A 13,563-nucleotide genomic window follows, 5' to 3' on the forward strand; every position below is an offset into this window, starting at 1 on the left:
ATATATATATTCTACATGGGGAATTTTCATCTTTGTTTTGTTATTGTGTTTCATTTAATATATTTATACACCTATTTTACATATCTGCTTTTGGGTGCTTGTGTTTAACCGTCAATTGAGGGGAAAATATTATTTGTTAGAGGTACGGCTTGGTATATGTAGGTTCACCTCAGTAATTAATCCAGGCCACAGGTTTTGGTAGTGTAGCTGCCGGCTGGCTAAGGGGTCGGCCGTTACAAGTTCACCTTAATGAGTGGAAGTTAAGATTAAGGTTTAGCGTGTATGGCGCCATGAGCTTGGTGCATTTTCAGAACATGACGTCAGAACAGTTTTAGTAGTTTAAGGATAGATGTTAAGGTTAGGGAGTAGTGTTGTACATAAAGTTAGTTTACGTTACTGAACAGCAGTTAATGTTCAGGTTTAGTGTGAATGGTGCCAGGAGTTCAGTGCTGTTTTAGGACATAAAGTCAGTACGGTTTTTCGGATGGTAGTTTTAGGACTGATATTCTAGGATGGAGTTAAGGGTTAGGGAGCAGTGTAGTACGTAACGTTAGTACGGTGTTGGAAGTGAAGCTATGGTTCAGAACTAATCTGAATGGTGCCATGAGCTCAGTGCGGTTTTAGGAAATGATGCCAGAGCAGTTTTTGGACGGTAGTTTTAGCTTAGGGTTTAATGTGAATGGTGCCATGAGCTCAGAACAGATTTAGCACATACAGTCAGTACAGTTTTGTCATAGTGGTTTTAGGACAGACATTTTAGGATGGCGGTTAATGTTAGGGAGCAGTGTAATACATAACATTAGTACGATGTTAGAAGTGAAGCCAAATGTAGGGTTTAATGTGAATGGTGCAATGGGCTCAATGCAGTTTTAGGACATAACGTCAGAACAGTATTCAGATGGGATGTTTAGGATGGAAGTAAACATTAAGGAGTAGTGTGGTGTAGTGTGTCACGGGTGTGTTCTGCTCCTACTCTGTTCAATGCTTGTATGGACTGGGTGGGCAGGGTCACGAGGTCCAGCGGCTGTGGGGCATCTGTTGGTGAAGAAAGATTCACTGATCTTGACTTTCCTGACGATGCTGTGATTTTCGTGGAGTCAATGGAGGCTCTGATCGGGGCGCTCGAGAGACTGAGCGAGGAGTCTGAGTGTCTGGGCTTGCGAATGTCCTGATAAAAACCAGCATCCAGGCCTTTAGTGACATCTTGGGCATGACCATCAGCAGTGTGTGTCTGTCTGCTAAGAGTGTCGACCTCCTCGAGAGGTTTACTTACCTCGGCAGTGACATTCATGTCTCTGGTGACTCTTCCTGTGAAGTCAGTAGATGGATTGGGAGAGCATTGGGAGGTCATGTGGTCATTGGAAAGGGGTGTGTGGCGCTCCCGATATCTATGCAAAAGGATGGAGGTCAAAGCTTTTAGAGTCCTGGTGCTCCCTGTTTGAGAGACATGGACGCTATCCAGTGACCTGAGATGAAGACTGGACTGCTTTGGTTTTTGGTTTCCAAAAAATGATGCTTTCACACAGAAATCAACATAAAACGTCTGTTGCTGCATGCTGTGGCTGCCAGTTTGCCAAGAATGAGCGGCAGACTTGCTGCCAGGCTGTCTTCACATGGCTGGGACAGCAACGGCAGCGGTCACGGTCGCAGTGCATTACAATCTGGATTCTATCTGTTGTCATTTTTAAGTGGCAGTCCTACCTGGCGAACATTGTCAGTACAGTAATCCCTCGCTACTTCGCGGTTCACTTTTCGCGACTTCATGACTTCGCGGATTTTATATGTAAGCATATCTAAATATATAACGCAGATTTTTTCGCTGGTACTTGCTTCCTCAGTTGGTTTGCCCAGTTGATTTCATACAAGAGATGCTATTGGCGGATAGCTAAGAAGCTACCCAATCACAGCATGCAGTTAAGTTCCTGTGTGCTGCTGATTGGCTCAGCGACGGAGTGCTGCATTAACCAGGAAGTCTCATCTCACTCATTCAGCATTAACGTGCTACTGCTGCAGGTCTGTGTCCAAGCGCCAAAAGAAGACGCAAATGATTGCAGAAAAGGTAAAAGTTTTGGATATGTTGTTTATGACCATCATCACGTCATATATAGCTACGTGTACTTTGCTATACAGTAAGTGTAAACTTATCTACCGATTTCATATTGCTTAGCAGTTGTCCCTGTTATTAATAGAGTAAAGGGTGGGTTGTAAACAATACAGGGAGGGTTTAAAAACGTCCAAATACACGTTAAATAATTAAATAAATATGGTGTCCCTACTTCGCGGAAATGCAGTTATCGCGGTCGGCCTTGGAACCTATCTCCCGCGATAAGTGAAGCTGGAACCTAACATTCACTTTCGATCGTTTGTATCAAAATCTGAGTCCGACAAGTCATAGTCCAGTTCAGAAATGATAGGCAAGACGTCGTCCACAGAGCATTTTGCTTTTCGCATTCGCTTTGATCTCTTGCCAGATCTCAGCGCTATTTTTGCCGTTGTGTGCGCCTTGCTACTCACGTGAGTGCAGGGAATCTCGGTCAAACCAATGAATCTAACTTTCCTTCTAGCAACGAGAGTCCAACGTAACGGTTGGTTTTGTCACAGTTTACAGTCGATTACCATCGTCAACTCCTCCTTTTGACAAAAGTCTACATCAGCCCTGAAAGAGTTAATAATGAATATTCATTAGATAAAATATATTTCTCTAGAAGTGTGAGTGTGGAATTTCAAGGAAACTGGACCACTTTTCAAATCTCATCCTTCTTTCCTTCATCCCACGTCTCTTTAGTTGTGTAAATAAAGTTCCTACAAAGTAAAGATGCGTGGTTCACAGATTCATGCCAGCCTCATACTTTGAACCACTGGCCACAGTTAAAAATGGAAAACACGATGCCCGCATCTCCATAACATGGCATTTAGCATAAGCCCCCACCCCAGAGATTTGTTTCTCCCCATCTTTTGGCTTAATTTTGACTAACAGCAGAAAGAAGTTCAGTGAACAAGCCCCTTCTCGGCAGGACGCTGGCAAAGACACAGAAGACAAAGTCAAAGTGACAAGCGCTTATTGTCTCACTTCATTGGTTTTGGCCTCCCGTGTACAGGCAAGCCGGCACCGGCCACCTCCTTACAGTAAACACACGGCCAGACTCGGGCACACGCAGAAGCTCGGTGGTGCACTCCAGCTCGCGGGTCTATGTCCATGTTGTGCCTCCATTCTGTCCTTTCATTTTATTTTTTATTTTAAATATTCTGCTCAAAAAAATGACAGGACCACTTTGAAAACACCTCAGATCTCAATGGGCTCTCTCTACTGCTATGGTGATGTGTGAGGAACGAAAGGATGGAAATGAAAATGATCAACCAACAGAGAGGGGGCTGAATTCAAAGACACCCTGAAAATCAAAGGGAAAAAATGATGTGGCAGGCAGGCAGGCAGGTGAGTCCATTTTAAAGAAATTTCATTGCAGCAACTCCAAATGGTACTCGGTAGATTGTATGCCCCCCATGTGCTTGTTTGCAGGCATGACAACGTCCTAATAAGATGACAGATGGTGTCCTGGGGGATCTCCTCTCAGATCTGGACCAGGGCATCACTGAGCTCCTGGACAGGCTGAGGGGTCGGATGGACCGAAACATAATGTCCCACCCAGATGTTCTATTGGATTGAGGTCAGACGAGTGAGCGTGTTGGGTCAGTCAATGGGATCAGTTCCTTAATCCTCATGCCACATGAGGCCGGGCATTGTCATGCACCAGGAGGAACCAGCATAGGGTCTGACGATGGGTCCAAGGATTTCATCCTGATACCTAATGGCAGTCAAGGTGCCATTGTTTAGACTGTAGAGGTCTGTGCGTCCCTCCATGGATATGCCTCCCCCAGACCATCACTGACCCACCAACAAACCAGTCATGCTAAATGATGTTACAGGCAGCATAACGTTCTCCACGGCTTCTCCAGACCCTTTCACATCTGGCACATGTGCTCAGGGTGAACCTGCTCTCATCTGTGAAGAGCTCAGAGCACCCGCCAGTGGTGGATCTGCCATTGCTGGTATTCTATGGCACATGCCAATTGAGCTCCACGGTGCCCAAAAGAGGACGTCAGGCTCTCAGGCCACCCTCATGAAGTCTGTTTCTGATTGTTTGGTCTGAGACATTCACACCAGTGTCCTGCCTGCTGGAGGTCATTTTGTAGGCTCTGCCAGTGCCCATCCTGTTCCTCTTTGCCCAAAGAAGCAGATACCGGTGGGTCCTGCTGATGGGTTAAGGACCTTCTACGAGAGGCTCTGTCCAGTTCTCCTAGATTAACTGCTTTCTGTATCCTGGAATCTCCTCCATGCCCTTGAGACTGTGCTGAGAGACACAGCAAACCTTCTGGCAATGACAGGCACGTATTGATGAGCCATCCTGGAGAAGTTGGACTACCTGTGCCACCTCTGTAGGGTCCAGGTATGGCCTCATGCTACCAGTAGTGACACTGACCGTAGCCAAAAGCAAAACGAGTGACAAAACAGATGAGGAGGGAAAAATGTCCGTGGCCTCCCTCCACCCGTTCAACCATTCATTCCTGTTTTGGAGGTCCTCTCATTGTTGCCCCCTCTAGTGCACCAAAGCAGCTGAAAATGATGAACAAGCCCCTCTGCTACTTAACTGACCAGATCAATAGCCCACAAGTGTAACTGACTTGATGCTATACTCTCATTAAAAAGTCATTCTTTCAATTTTTTGAGCAGTTTATAACCAGATGGCTTGAGGGATGAATTGGAAAAGTCCAAAGTGACTGGTAGACCTATTGTCGAGAACTCAATTTATTTCATTTCACTTTCGTTTTGTATTTGACAATGTTCAGTGATATTTTTTTACGTCACTATGGGGCATGGCTATGTGTACACATGGATATGGCGAGTGATGAGCAAACAACATTTTATTTACTTTGATTCGAGTTCTGTGAAAATGCAGAGAGGTTCGGGAATTTCAGCGAACATGGCATAATGCCTTGAAGTCCTTGAACTAGTCTAGAATGAATAATACTGGTGCAATGTTCTGTTAAGCATCCCTGATAGATACGGAAGTGTTTCCCAGTTACGGTGGACCAATTACTGGGACCAAAACTGTGACATGAGCAGCGCTAACCATTGTACCACCATGAGATAAAACTATTATGCATGTAAAGTCAGCAAAAAGGGGTTGAAACTGGGAGATCAAAATAGTAACTAAAGCCAAAATATGAGGCAAAATTCACGGTCAAAAGGAACAAACAAACGGTTTTGGTATCTGCAGACTGGATAAGAGGAAACCAATTCTAGCTGTCTTTTCACCACGTCAAATTTATTACAAACAGGTCACAACCTCTGAGATCACGTCCCTAGAAACACAGACCTAACAACTCAAAATGACAGTGATCGTGGATCTAAAATAGTGTCCCTTGAATGACCATGATATATATATACAGTATATATATATAATATAAAAAAATCTTGGGTCGAGATGTGATCATCTCGGAGAGACACTTTGAAGTCCCGCGAGACTAGGAAGTGAGACAAAAGGACAGCTGCTGTACAGGCTTTTAAAAGATCATCGCGCAGCGCGACATGCAGAACACACAGCTCGGTAGCAGTAGCTGCAAGCCAGCATCTGATCTGTCCGCATCTCCTTAGCGTGCGTTCAGCAGAGACGCAAAGTGACGAGCGTGAAGCGCGCCCACCCGAGGGGGGGTGGGGGTTTGGTTGTATATATACTGGCTGTGTAAGCCCATACTGTAAAAAGCCCGGGCTCTTAAAAACCATGGATTCAATCAATCAATCCATCAATTAATCGCATCGGTTGTGCCTTAGTGGCTAAGCGAGGTTTTCTTTCCTCTGAGGTTTTGTTTTGCCGATGTGCTCACCTCTGTTGTCTATCAGTAGCTAAGTGAGTTTCTCTCTACTCAGAAGTTTCGTTTTGCCAACGTGCTCGTCTCACTTGTCCATCAGCGGCTAAGTGAGTTCTTCTCTTTTCTCGGCGGTTTCACTTTGGCAACAGAGTCGCTTTCTTTGAGCTTCATGCTGTAGCCTCACACTTCTGGGTCGGACAGACAGACTGACACACTCACCTCCACGCATAGACGTTTATACTGTATATAAGACAGATAGATAGATAGATAGATAGATAGATAGATAGATAGATAGATAGATAGATAGATAGATAGATAGAAAGATAGATATATATATAATAGATAGATAGATAGATAGATAGATAGATAGATAGATAGATAGATAGATAGATAGATAGATAGATAGATAGATAGATATGAAAGGCACTATATAATAGATAGATAGATAGATAGATAGATAGATAGATAGATAGATAGATAGATAGATAGATAGATAGATAGATAGATAGATATGAAAGGCACTATATAATAGATAGATAGATAGATAGATAGATAGATAGATAGATATGAAAGGCAATATATAATAGATAGATAGATAGATAGATAGATAGATAGATAGATAGATAGATAGATAGATAGATAGATAGATATGAAAGGCACTATATAATAGATAGATAGATATGAAAGGCACTATATAATAGATAGATAGATAGATAGATAGATAGATAGATAGATAGATAGATAGATAGATAGATAGATAGATAGATAGATATGAAAGGCACTATAGATAGATAGTGTGAGGGATGGCCGGCCATTTACCCCGGCCAATACCCCCAGGCCGCTAGATGGAGCCCACCCTGTAGCATGGAAATGCCCCGAAGACCAGCAGGGAATTATGGACAATGGAGTTTTTATTCCCAACCCTGCTGGACACTGTGGGGCCCACCAGAGGACGCTGCAGGGAGGCTCAAGGACTGTTATGTGCCCTATAACCCGGAAGTGCGTCATGATCACATGACAAGAAGAAACGACATGCTTCCGGGTTGAGGAAAAGGACTTTTACCCTAACCCGGAAGTCATAAGGACTTGTGGGATTGTTGGACAGGAACACCTCCGGGTCAGGGAATATAAAAGGACGATGGGAAATCCCAGACGTTGAGCTGAGCTGGGTGGAAGGGTGGCAACGTGTCTGGGAGTGTGGAGGATTATTGTATTGATTGATTGATTGATTATTGTTTATTAATTATTAGAGTAGTGTGGAGTAGTGGTGCTTTGTGCACTTATTATTATAATAAATATTATTATTTGGACTTTTATCTGGTGTCTGAAGTCTGGTCTGAGGGTTCAAGGGGTCACGGAGACCTTGAACTGTCACAATAGATAGAGATGAAAGGCACGATAGATAGATAGATAGATAGATAGATAGATAGATAGATAGATAGATAGATAGATAGATAGATAGATAGATAGATAGAGATGAAAGGCACTATATAATTGATAGGTAAGTAGACAGACAGACTCCGGCAGTCGGCAGCATCGCTGATTTGTAACACAAAGGACACGCCGCCATACCTGACAGATGTTGTGATGCAGATGCTCGATAAGCAGGACGACTGCCTGTCTCAGTTCCTTTCGCGGCTCAGTCAGCTCACATTAGCGCGCTCTTTGAAATGTTTGCATGAAGTTGTTGTTTGAATGACGCCGGCATGTGGCAAATGATCAGTGATCTTAACCAAAGCTGACAGCATTTCTATGTGGGTGTTTACACGTACGTTTCTTTGAGTATGTGCTGTCTTTTCCTCTTCTTCTTTCTCTTTTTTGTGAGTTTATTTTATTTCAAAAGGCTGAGTTATTTTCCAGGTACAAAAAGAGCATCAGAACAGAGATCACGCTGTATTTTGTGCCTCGTTCATCTGCCTCGTTTTAATCAGCAGGTCAGACAGGGCTCTAATGTGGGGTACTGAGTGACATTCCAACTGTTCAATTAGACTTAAGGAGCTCACTGCCTTTGCAGTGGCCCAGCGGTTAACGCCGCTGCCTCACTGCTCCTGAGCTCCGGGTTCCACTTTCTGACGGTTCCCCCTCAGCTTTCCTCCAGGTGTTCTCCCCCAGAACCCACAGACGTAGATATTAAGCCCGTCAGAGCTGGGGTGTGTGTGTATTTCTGTCCTGTCCACCATTGGCTCCTGCTTTGCCAATCCTCACAGGTGGCGCAGTGGTAGTGCTGCTGCTGCTTTGCAGTAAGGAGATTGTGGGTTCACTTCCCGGGTCCTCCCTGTGTGGAGAGTGCTTTGAGTAGTGAGAAAAGCGCTACATAAATGTAAAGAATTATTATTATTAAAGAATTATTATTTGCACCCAAAGACTGCTTGGGTGTCCACAGATTCAGGAAAATGAAAGAACGAGTTCCTTTTTAAGGAATAAAAAAAATGAAATTGTTCAAGTATTGGCTCTGAATTCCCCTCCACCTGCAGCCCTGACGTCAACTCCTTTACTGGGACCACAGCAGGCGTTTGTCGGCTTTTTGTTGGCCCCTCACTTGCATCTCGTGCTTTGTAGCCACTTTCATGGAGGAGGGCAGAGTGACTACAGGAGCACATGGAGTAGAGTAACATTTATCGGCAGTATTGCTCAAAAGGAACTGCGGCAAATGAAGCCAAAGAAATATATAAATAAATACGAGGGGAAAGGAAAATGGCAACTAGTGCGGCTTAAAACAGCGCACACCGATTCATCCTGACAGAACAGACAGTTGAGGAAAAAACAAGTGAGAGCCTTGACAGTATCTGTCTACTGGTGAAGGTAACGCGACTATTTCCTGTTTGTGTTTCTTCATCGGCCTCCTCCTCCTCCTCCTCCATCATCTCTTTTCTTTAATTCTCTCTCCGTCTCCGTAACTTTCTGTCATCTTTTTCCCTGCCGCTAAGCTCCTGGCGCTTTCATCTCTCGGTATGTACATCTCCGTAGCGTCCAGTGGACACCCGCTGATGTTCTTCACGCCTTTCCTTTTGTCTTTCATGTCTCCTACGGTACAAAGATAAACAGGCTTACCTCATATAATAAGCAGCCCAGGGACCAGATATCGGATTTGAAATTGTATCCGTTTTCGTGTATTCTTTCCGGTGACATGTAATATGGAGTTCCCACTGCAGAGATTCAAAAAAACAAAAGGGGGGAAAAAAATAAATAGAATTACAAATACAGGAAGGGACTGGGAAAAAAAAAAAAAAAAAGCAGAGGCGGACAGATGTGGTAGGCCCACCAGTCCCCGTCAGCAGTTCGGAACTGGCAAATTAGAACAATTGTGAGAAGAACAAGGTTAGGGTTAGGGTTAGGGTTCGGTTTTCTGCTCTTTTTAATATACGTCTAAAAAACATATCATCTCTGCTCATTCTTTCAAAATATCTGACAAATAAGATCTTGGGTTTCTCTTTGAGTTTTAGGTGAGCTGGATACGAGCCCATTCAATCTTAACAACAAAAAAAGAAAAGATAATCAATCAAGAAGGGTTAGTGTTAGGATCAGGGGTTAGTGTTCAGCTCGTCCATCATGTTCACTGAGATTCTCCAAAGTCACATCAAGACGAGGTCACTAAAGTCCAACTGTCGACTCATTTTATTCCATGCGTCGCTGGTTCCGTCTGTGAAGAAAAACTTTCTAACGTTTATGCAAAATTTACCCTCAACAAGTTTCCTCCCGTGTCCCCGTGCACTTGTTGTAGAATTTATTTTAAAGTGATAGCCGGAGTCCACTGTTACCACTCCATGCATCCATCCATTTTCTACTGCTTAGCCTTTTTGGCCATTAATGACCAGAACAACCATCCTCATAACTGCCGATGCCCCTCTGATCTTCCTCATGAACAAGACCCCTCCGCATGATGTAACACCTCCTCTCCAACCTGAAGAGGGTACTCCACCCTTTTCAAGCTGAAAGTCATGACCTCTGACTTAAAGGTTGTGATCCTCACCCTGATCCACTGCGCTAATTCCCTTCATAATTTTAAACACTTCAGTCAGGTCTCCTGTTCATCTTCTATAGAGGAGACCTCTATAGAGGAGGCCAGAAGGAGTTGCATTGCGTCTTTGTGGACCTGGAGAAAGCATATGACAGGGTGACTGGAGAGGAGCTGTGGTATTGTATGAGGAAGTCGGGAGTGGCACAGAAGTACATAAGAGTTGTACAGGATATGTACGAGGGAAGTGTGGGAGGTGGGATTACATCAGGGATCGGCTCTGAGCCCTTTCTTATTTGGATGGGCAGGTTGACAGACGAGATTAGACAGGAGTCCCCGTGGACTGTGATGTTTGCTGATGACATTGTGATCTGTAGCGAGAGTAGGGAGCAGGTTGAAGAGACCCTGGAGAGGTGGAGATATGCTCTAGAGAGGAGAGGAATGAAGGTCAGTAGGACCACCAAGACAGAATACGTGTGTGTGAATGAGAGGGAGGTCAGTGGAATGGTGAGGATGCAGGGAGTAGAGTTGGTGAAGGTGGATGAGTTTAAATACTTGGGATCAACAGTACAGAGTAATGGGGATTGTGGAAGAGAGGTGAACAAGAGAGTGCACGAAGGGTGGAATGGGTGGAGAAGAGTGTCAGGAGTGATTTGTGACAGACGGATATCAGCAAGAGTGAAAGGGAAGGTCTACTGGACGGTAGTGAGACCAGCTATGTTACCTGGGCTGGAGACGGTGGCACTGACCAAAAAGCAGGAGACAGAGCTGGAGGTGGCAGAGTTAAAGATGCGAAGATTTGCATTGGGTGTGACGAGGAGGGACAGAATTAGAAATGAGGACATTAAAGGTTCAGCTAAGGTTGGATGGTTGGGAGACAAAGTCAGAGAGGCGAGATTGTGTTGGTTTGGACATGTGCAGAGGAGAGATGAGGGGTATATTGGGAGAAAGATGCTAAGGATAGAGCTGACAGGGAAGAGGAAAACAGGAAGGCCTAAGAGAAGGTTTATGGATGTGGTGAGAGAGGACATGCAGGTGATGGGTGTAACAGAACAAGATACAGAGGACAGAAAGATATGGAAGAAGATGATCAGCTGTGGCAACCCCTAACGGGAGCAGCCGAAAGAAGAAGAAGAAGGAGCAGAATGAACATTGAGAGTCCCCTTCAAAGATGGGAAGCATAAAAATGGACAGGAGGTGACCAAGGCACCTTGAAATGACAGTCTCTGAAGAGCAGGCTTTACGAGAACGTGCACGACAGAGGAAGCACCGGTCAAGAGAGGTTTAGACACATGATGAGAAGTAAAGTCATGGGATGAACACTGAGAGTTGTCTTCAAAAATGGGAAGCATAAAAATGGAAGGGAGGAGACCAAAGCACCTCAAAATGCTAGGATCTTAGAAGCAGGTGTTATGGGAACATGAGGGCACCGGTCAAAACAGGTTCAGACACACAAGGATACCGAGGAAAGGAGCAGAATGAGCACAGAAATTTGAGACAGAAAGTATTAAAAAGGACAGGAGATGGCCATGGCACCTCAAAATGATAGGATTGGAGAAGCAGGCTTTACAGGAATGCGTTCAACAGAGGAAGCAAGACAGGTTTAGACACATGAGGAAGAATAAAGGCAAAGGACGAACACTGAGAGTCACCTTCAAAGACGGGAAGCATAAAAATGGACAGGAGGTGACCAAGGCGCCTCACAATGGTAGGAATTTGAGAAGCAGGCTTTATCAGAACGTGGGAACACCGGTCAAGACAGGCCAGAGGAAGAGCACTGAAGGTACACATAGGGCAAGAGGACCACAGAACACATAGAATACGTTACCCAGTACAGACTTCTGGGACCTTCATATCTCGACTTGATGTTATTTCGGAGAACTAGGTGGACAGGATTGTCCAACTTTGTTGTGCTGAGTAGCCTGTTTTCATCAAAACGTTCTAAGTTACCGGTGTGCCAAAATTTCCAGTCTGTGGCTTACAAACAAATCAAGTGCCCAAAGACCAAGCCGAGATCGCACTTTATATATAATAATAATAATAATAATAATTCATTACATGTATAGACAACGAGGTCACCTTTACAGTAACTTTTAGGCCTGGCTTGTCTGAACTTCGCCTTCTCTATAAACCACCAGCCTGACGTTCCCAGTTCTACACAGTTACTTGCACTCTGACACCTTTCTGCACACGTGAAAGGTAAGCGACTGGCAGGCACATAGCATGGCCACCTTAACAGTGACGCTGGACTCTCTACCACTAAGGATCTGGGCCTTCGTTCACTGCAAGTCTGTATTATGCAGGATGTTAACATATAAACAACACACCAGGGCTCAAGTCTTGCAGCTGATCTGCCGATTTTTTTCCAATAAGGCGCCTTCTAAAAGACTGACGAGCGCGCTCTCTCTTTTACTGCCTGTCCAACAGCAGGCGGGAGCAGCGAATAATGAGCCTGTGTGTGTTTTTTTTTTTAACCAACTGCTCAACACTTCCACTTTAATAATTGTGATCCGCCAAAGCGTTACATTAGTCAATATGACAGGAACAAGATAATCAGCGGCTGTTAATCAAAACGCATACAGACAGGATTGCTGGCTAAAAGAAAACCAAATGTGGATCATCTCATGTGAACTAATGTTTAGTGTACGCACAAGACGGGAACACATGGTAAAGGGGACGCTGGAAACTGTGTAAGCATGTGAAGTAAAGTAATAATGATTAACAAAAAAAACTCACTTGGTGTATAAGGTGGCTCTGCGGCTAAGGATCTGCGCTGGCATCTAGAAGGTTGGCGGTTCAAATCCAGTTACCTATACCGTTGAGCCCTTAACTTGAAAATTGCTCCGGGGTGCTGTACAATGGCTGACCCTGCGCTAGGACCTCCAAAAGGTCATGCCGAAAGACAATTTCCCCCTTACGGATTCACAAAGTGTATCAAATTAAATCAAAAATGTACGGCACACTGCCCATACTGGTGAGCTGTCTGTGTGGCGTAGGTATGTTCGGCTTTGTCCTCTTGGATTTTCCTCCATGTATTCGGTTCAAATCAATTCAGATTCTTTATTCACTTAGTTAAACTGGAGTTAAATTATCCTCATGAAATATATTCTTTCAAATCATTATCTCTTGAAGTGTTTGTTAATAATGACAATCGCAAGGTGAGAAGATTCGTCACGTAATGTCGTACAGGAACACACACAACCGTGGGGCAGATCAAAGTGTTTGGGCATGCACGGTGCCAAGTGGGCAAGGGGACACAATCACCCGCTAATGACAGACGAGGACAGATACCTTCACAGTGGGTAGAGGTGCTCAGGTGTGTAGTTCCATTACTGACCACTAGAGGACGCTATAGAGTACCAGAGTTGGACTTTTATAGGATGCCATTCCCAGCAGCCCCTTCTCAGATATCCTCTACAGTTTATCAGTGTTCTTATATTTTACAGCCCCTGTACTGTGCGTATTATCAAAAACTGCCATGTTACAAAGCTGAAGGGAAGAAACTGGTGAGCTGTCTGTGTGGCGTAGGTATGTTCGGCTTTGTCCTCTTGGATTTTCCTCCATGCATTCGGTTCAAATCAATTCAGATTCTTTATTCACTTAATTAAACTGGAGTTAAATTATCCTCATGAAACGTATTCTTTCAAGGAATTGTAACAGAAAAACATTATCTCTTGAAGTGTTTGTTAATAATGACAATTGCAAGGTGAGAAGATTCGTTACGTAATGTTGTACAGGAA

At 44.2% G+C, this 13,563-nt stretch overlaps 1 protein-coding gene across 1 annotated transcript in view; it reads right to left on the bottom strand.

Annotated features, from left to right (window-relative positions):
* nek6 (NIMA-related kinase 6) overlaps nt 1–13,563 on the bottom strand; it is a 303,451-nt gene that overhangs the window by 74,636 nt on the left and 215,252 nt on the right. The window contains exon 8 of the mRNA XM_051931987.1: nt 8,920–9,014. Coding sequence (XP_051787947.1) covers nt 8,920–9,014 — 95 coding nt within the window. The remainder of the gene's footprint in view (nt 1–8,919; nt 9,015–13,563) is intronic.

Source organism: Erpetoichthys calabaricus, chromosome 9, assembly GCF_900747795.2.
Source record: "Erpetoichthys calabaricus chromosome 9, fErpCal1.3, whole genome shotgun sequence".
Lineage (NCBI taxonomy): Eukaryota > Metazoa > Chordata > Cladistia > Polypteriformes > Polypteridae > Erpetoichthys > Erpetoichthys calabaricus.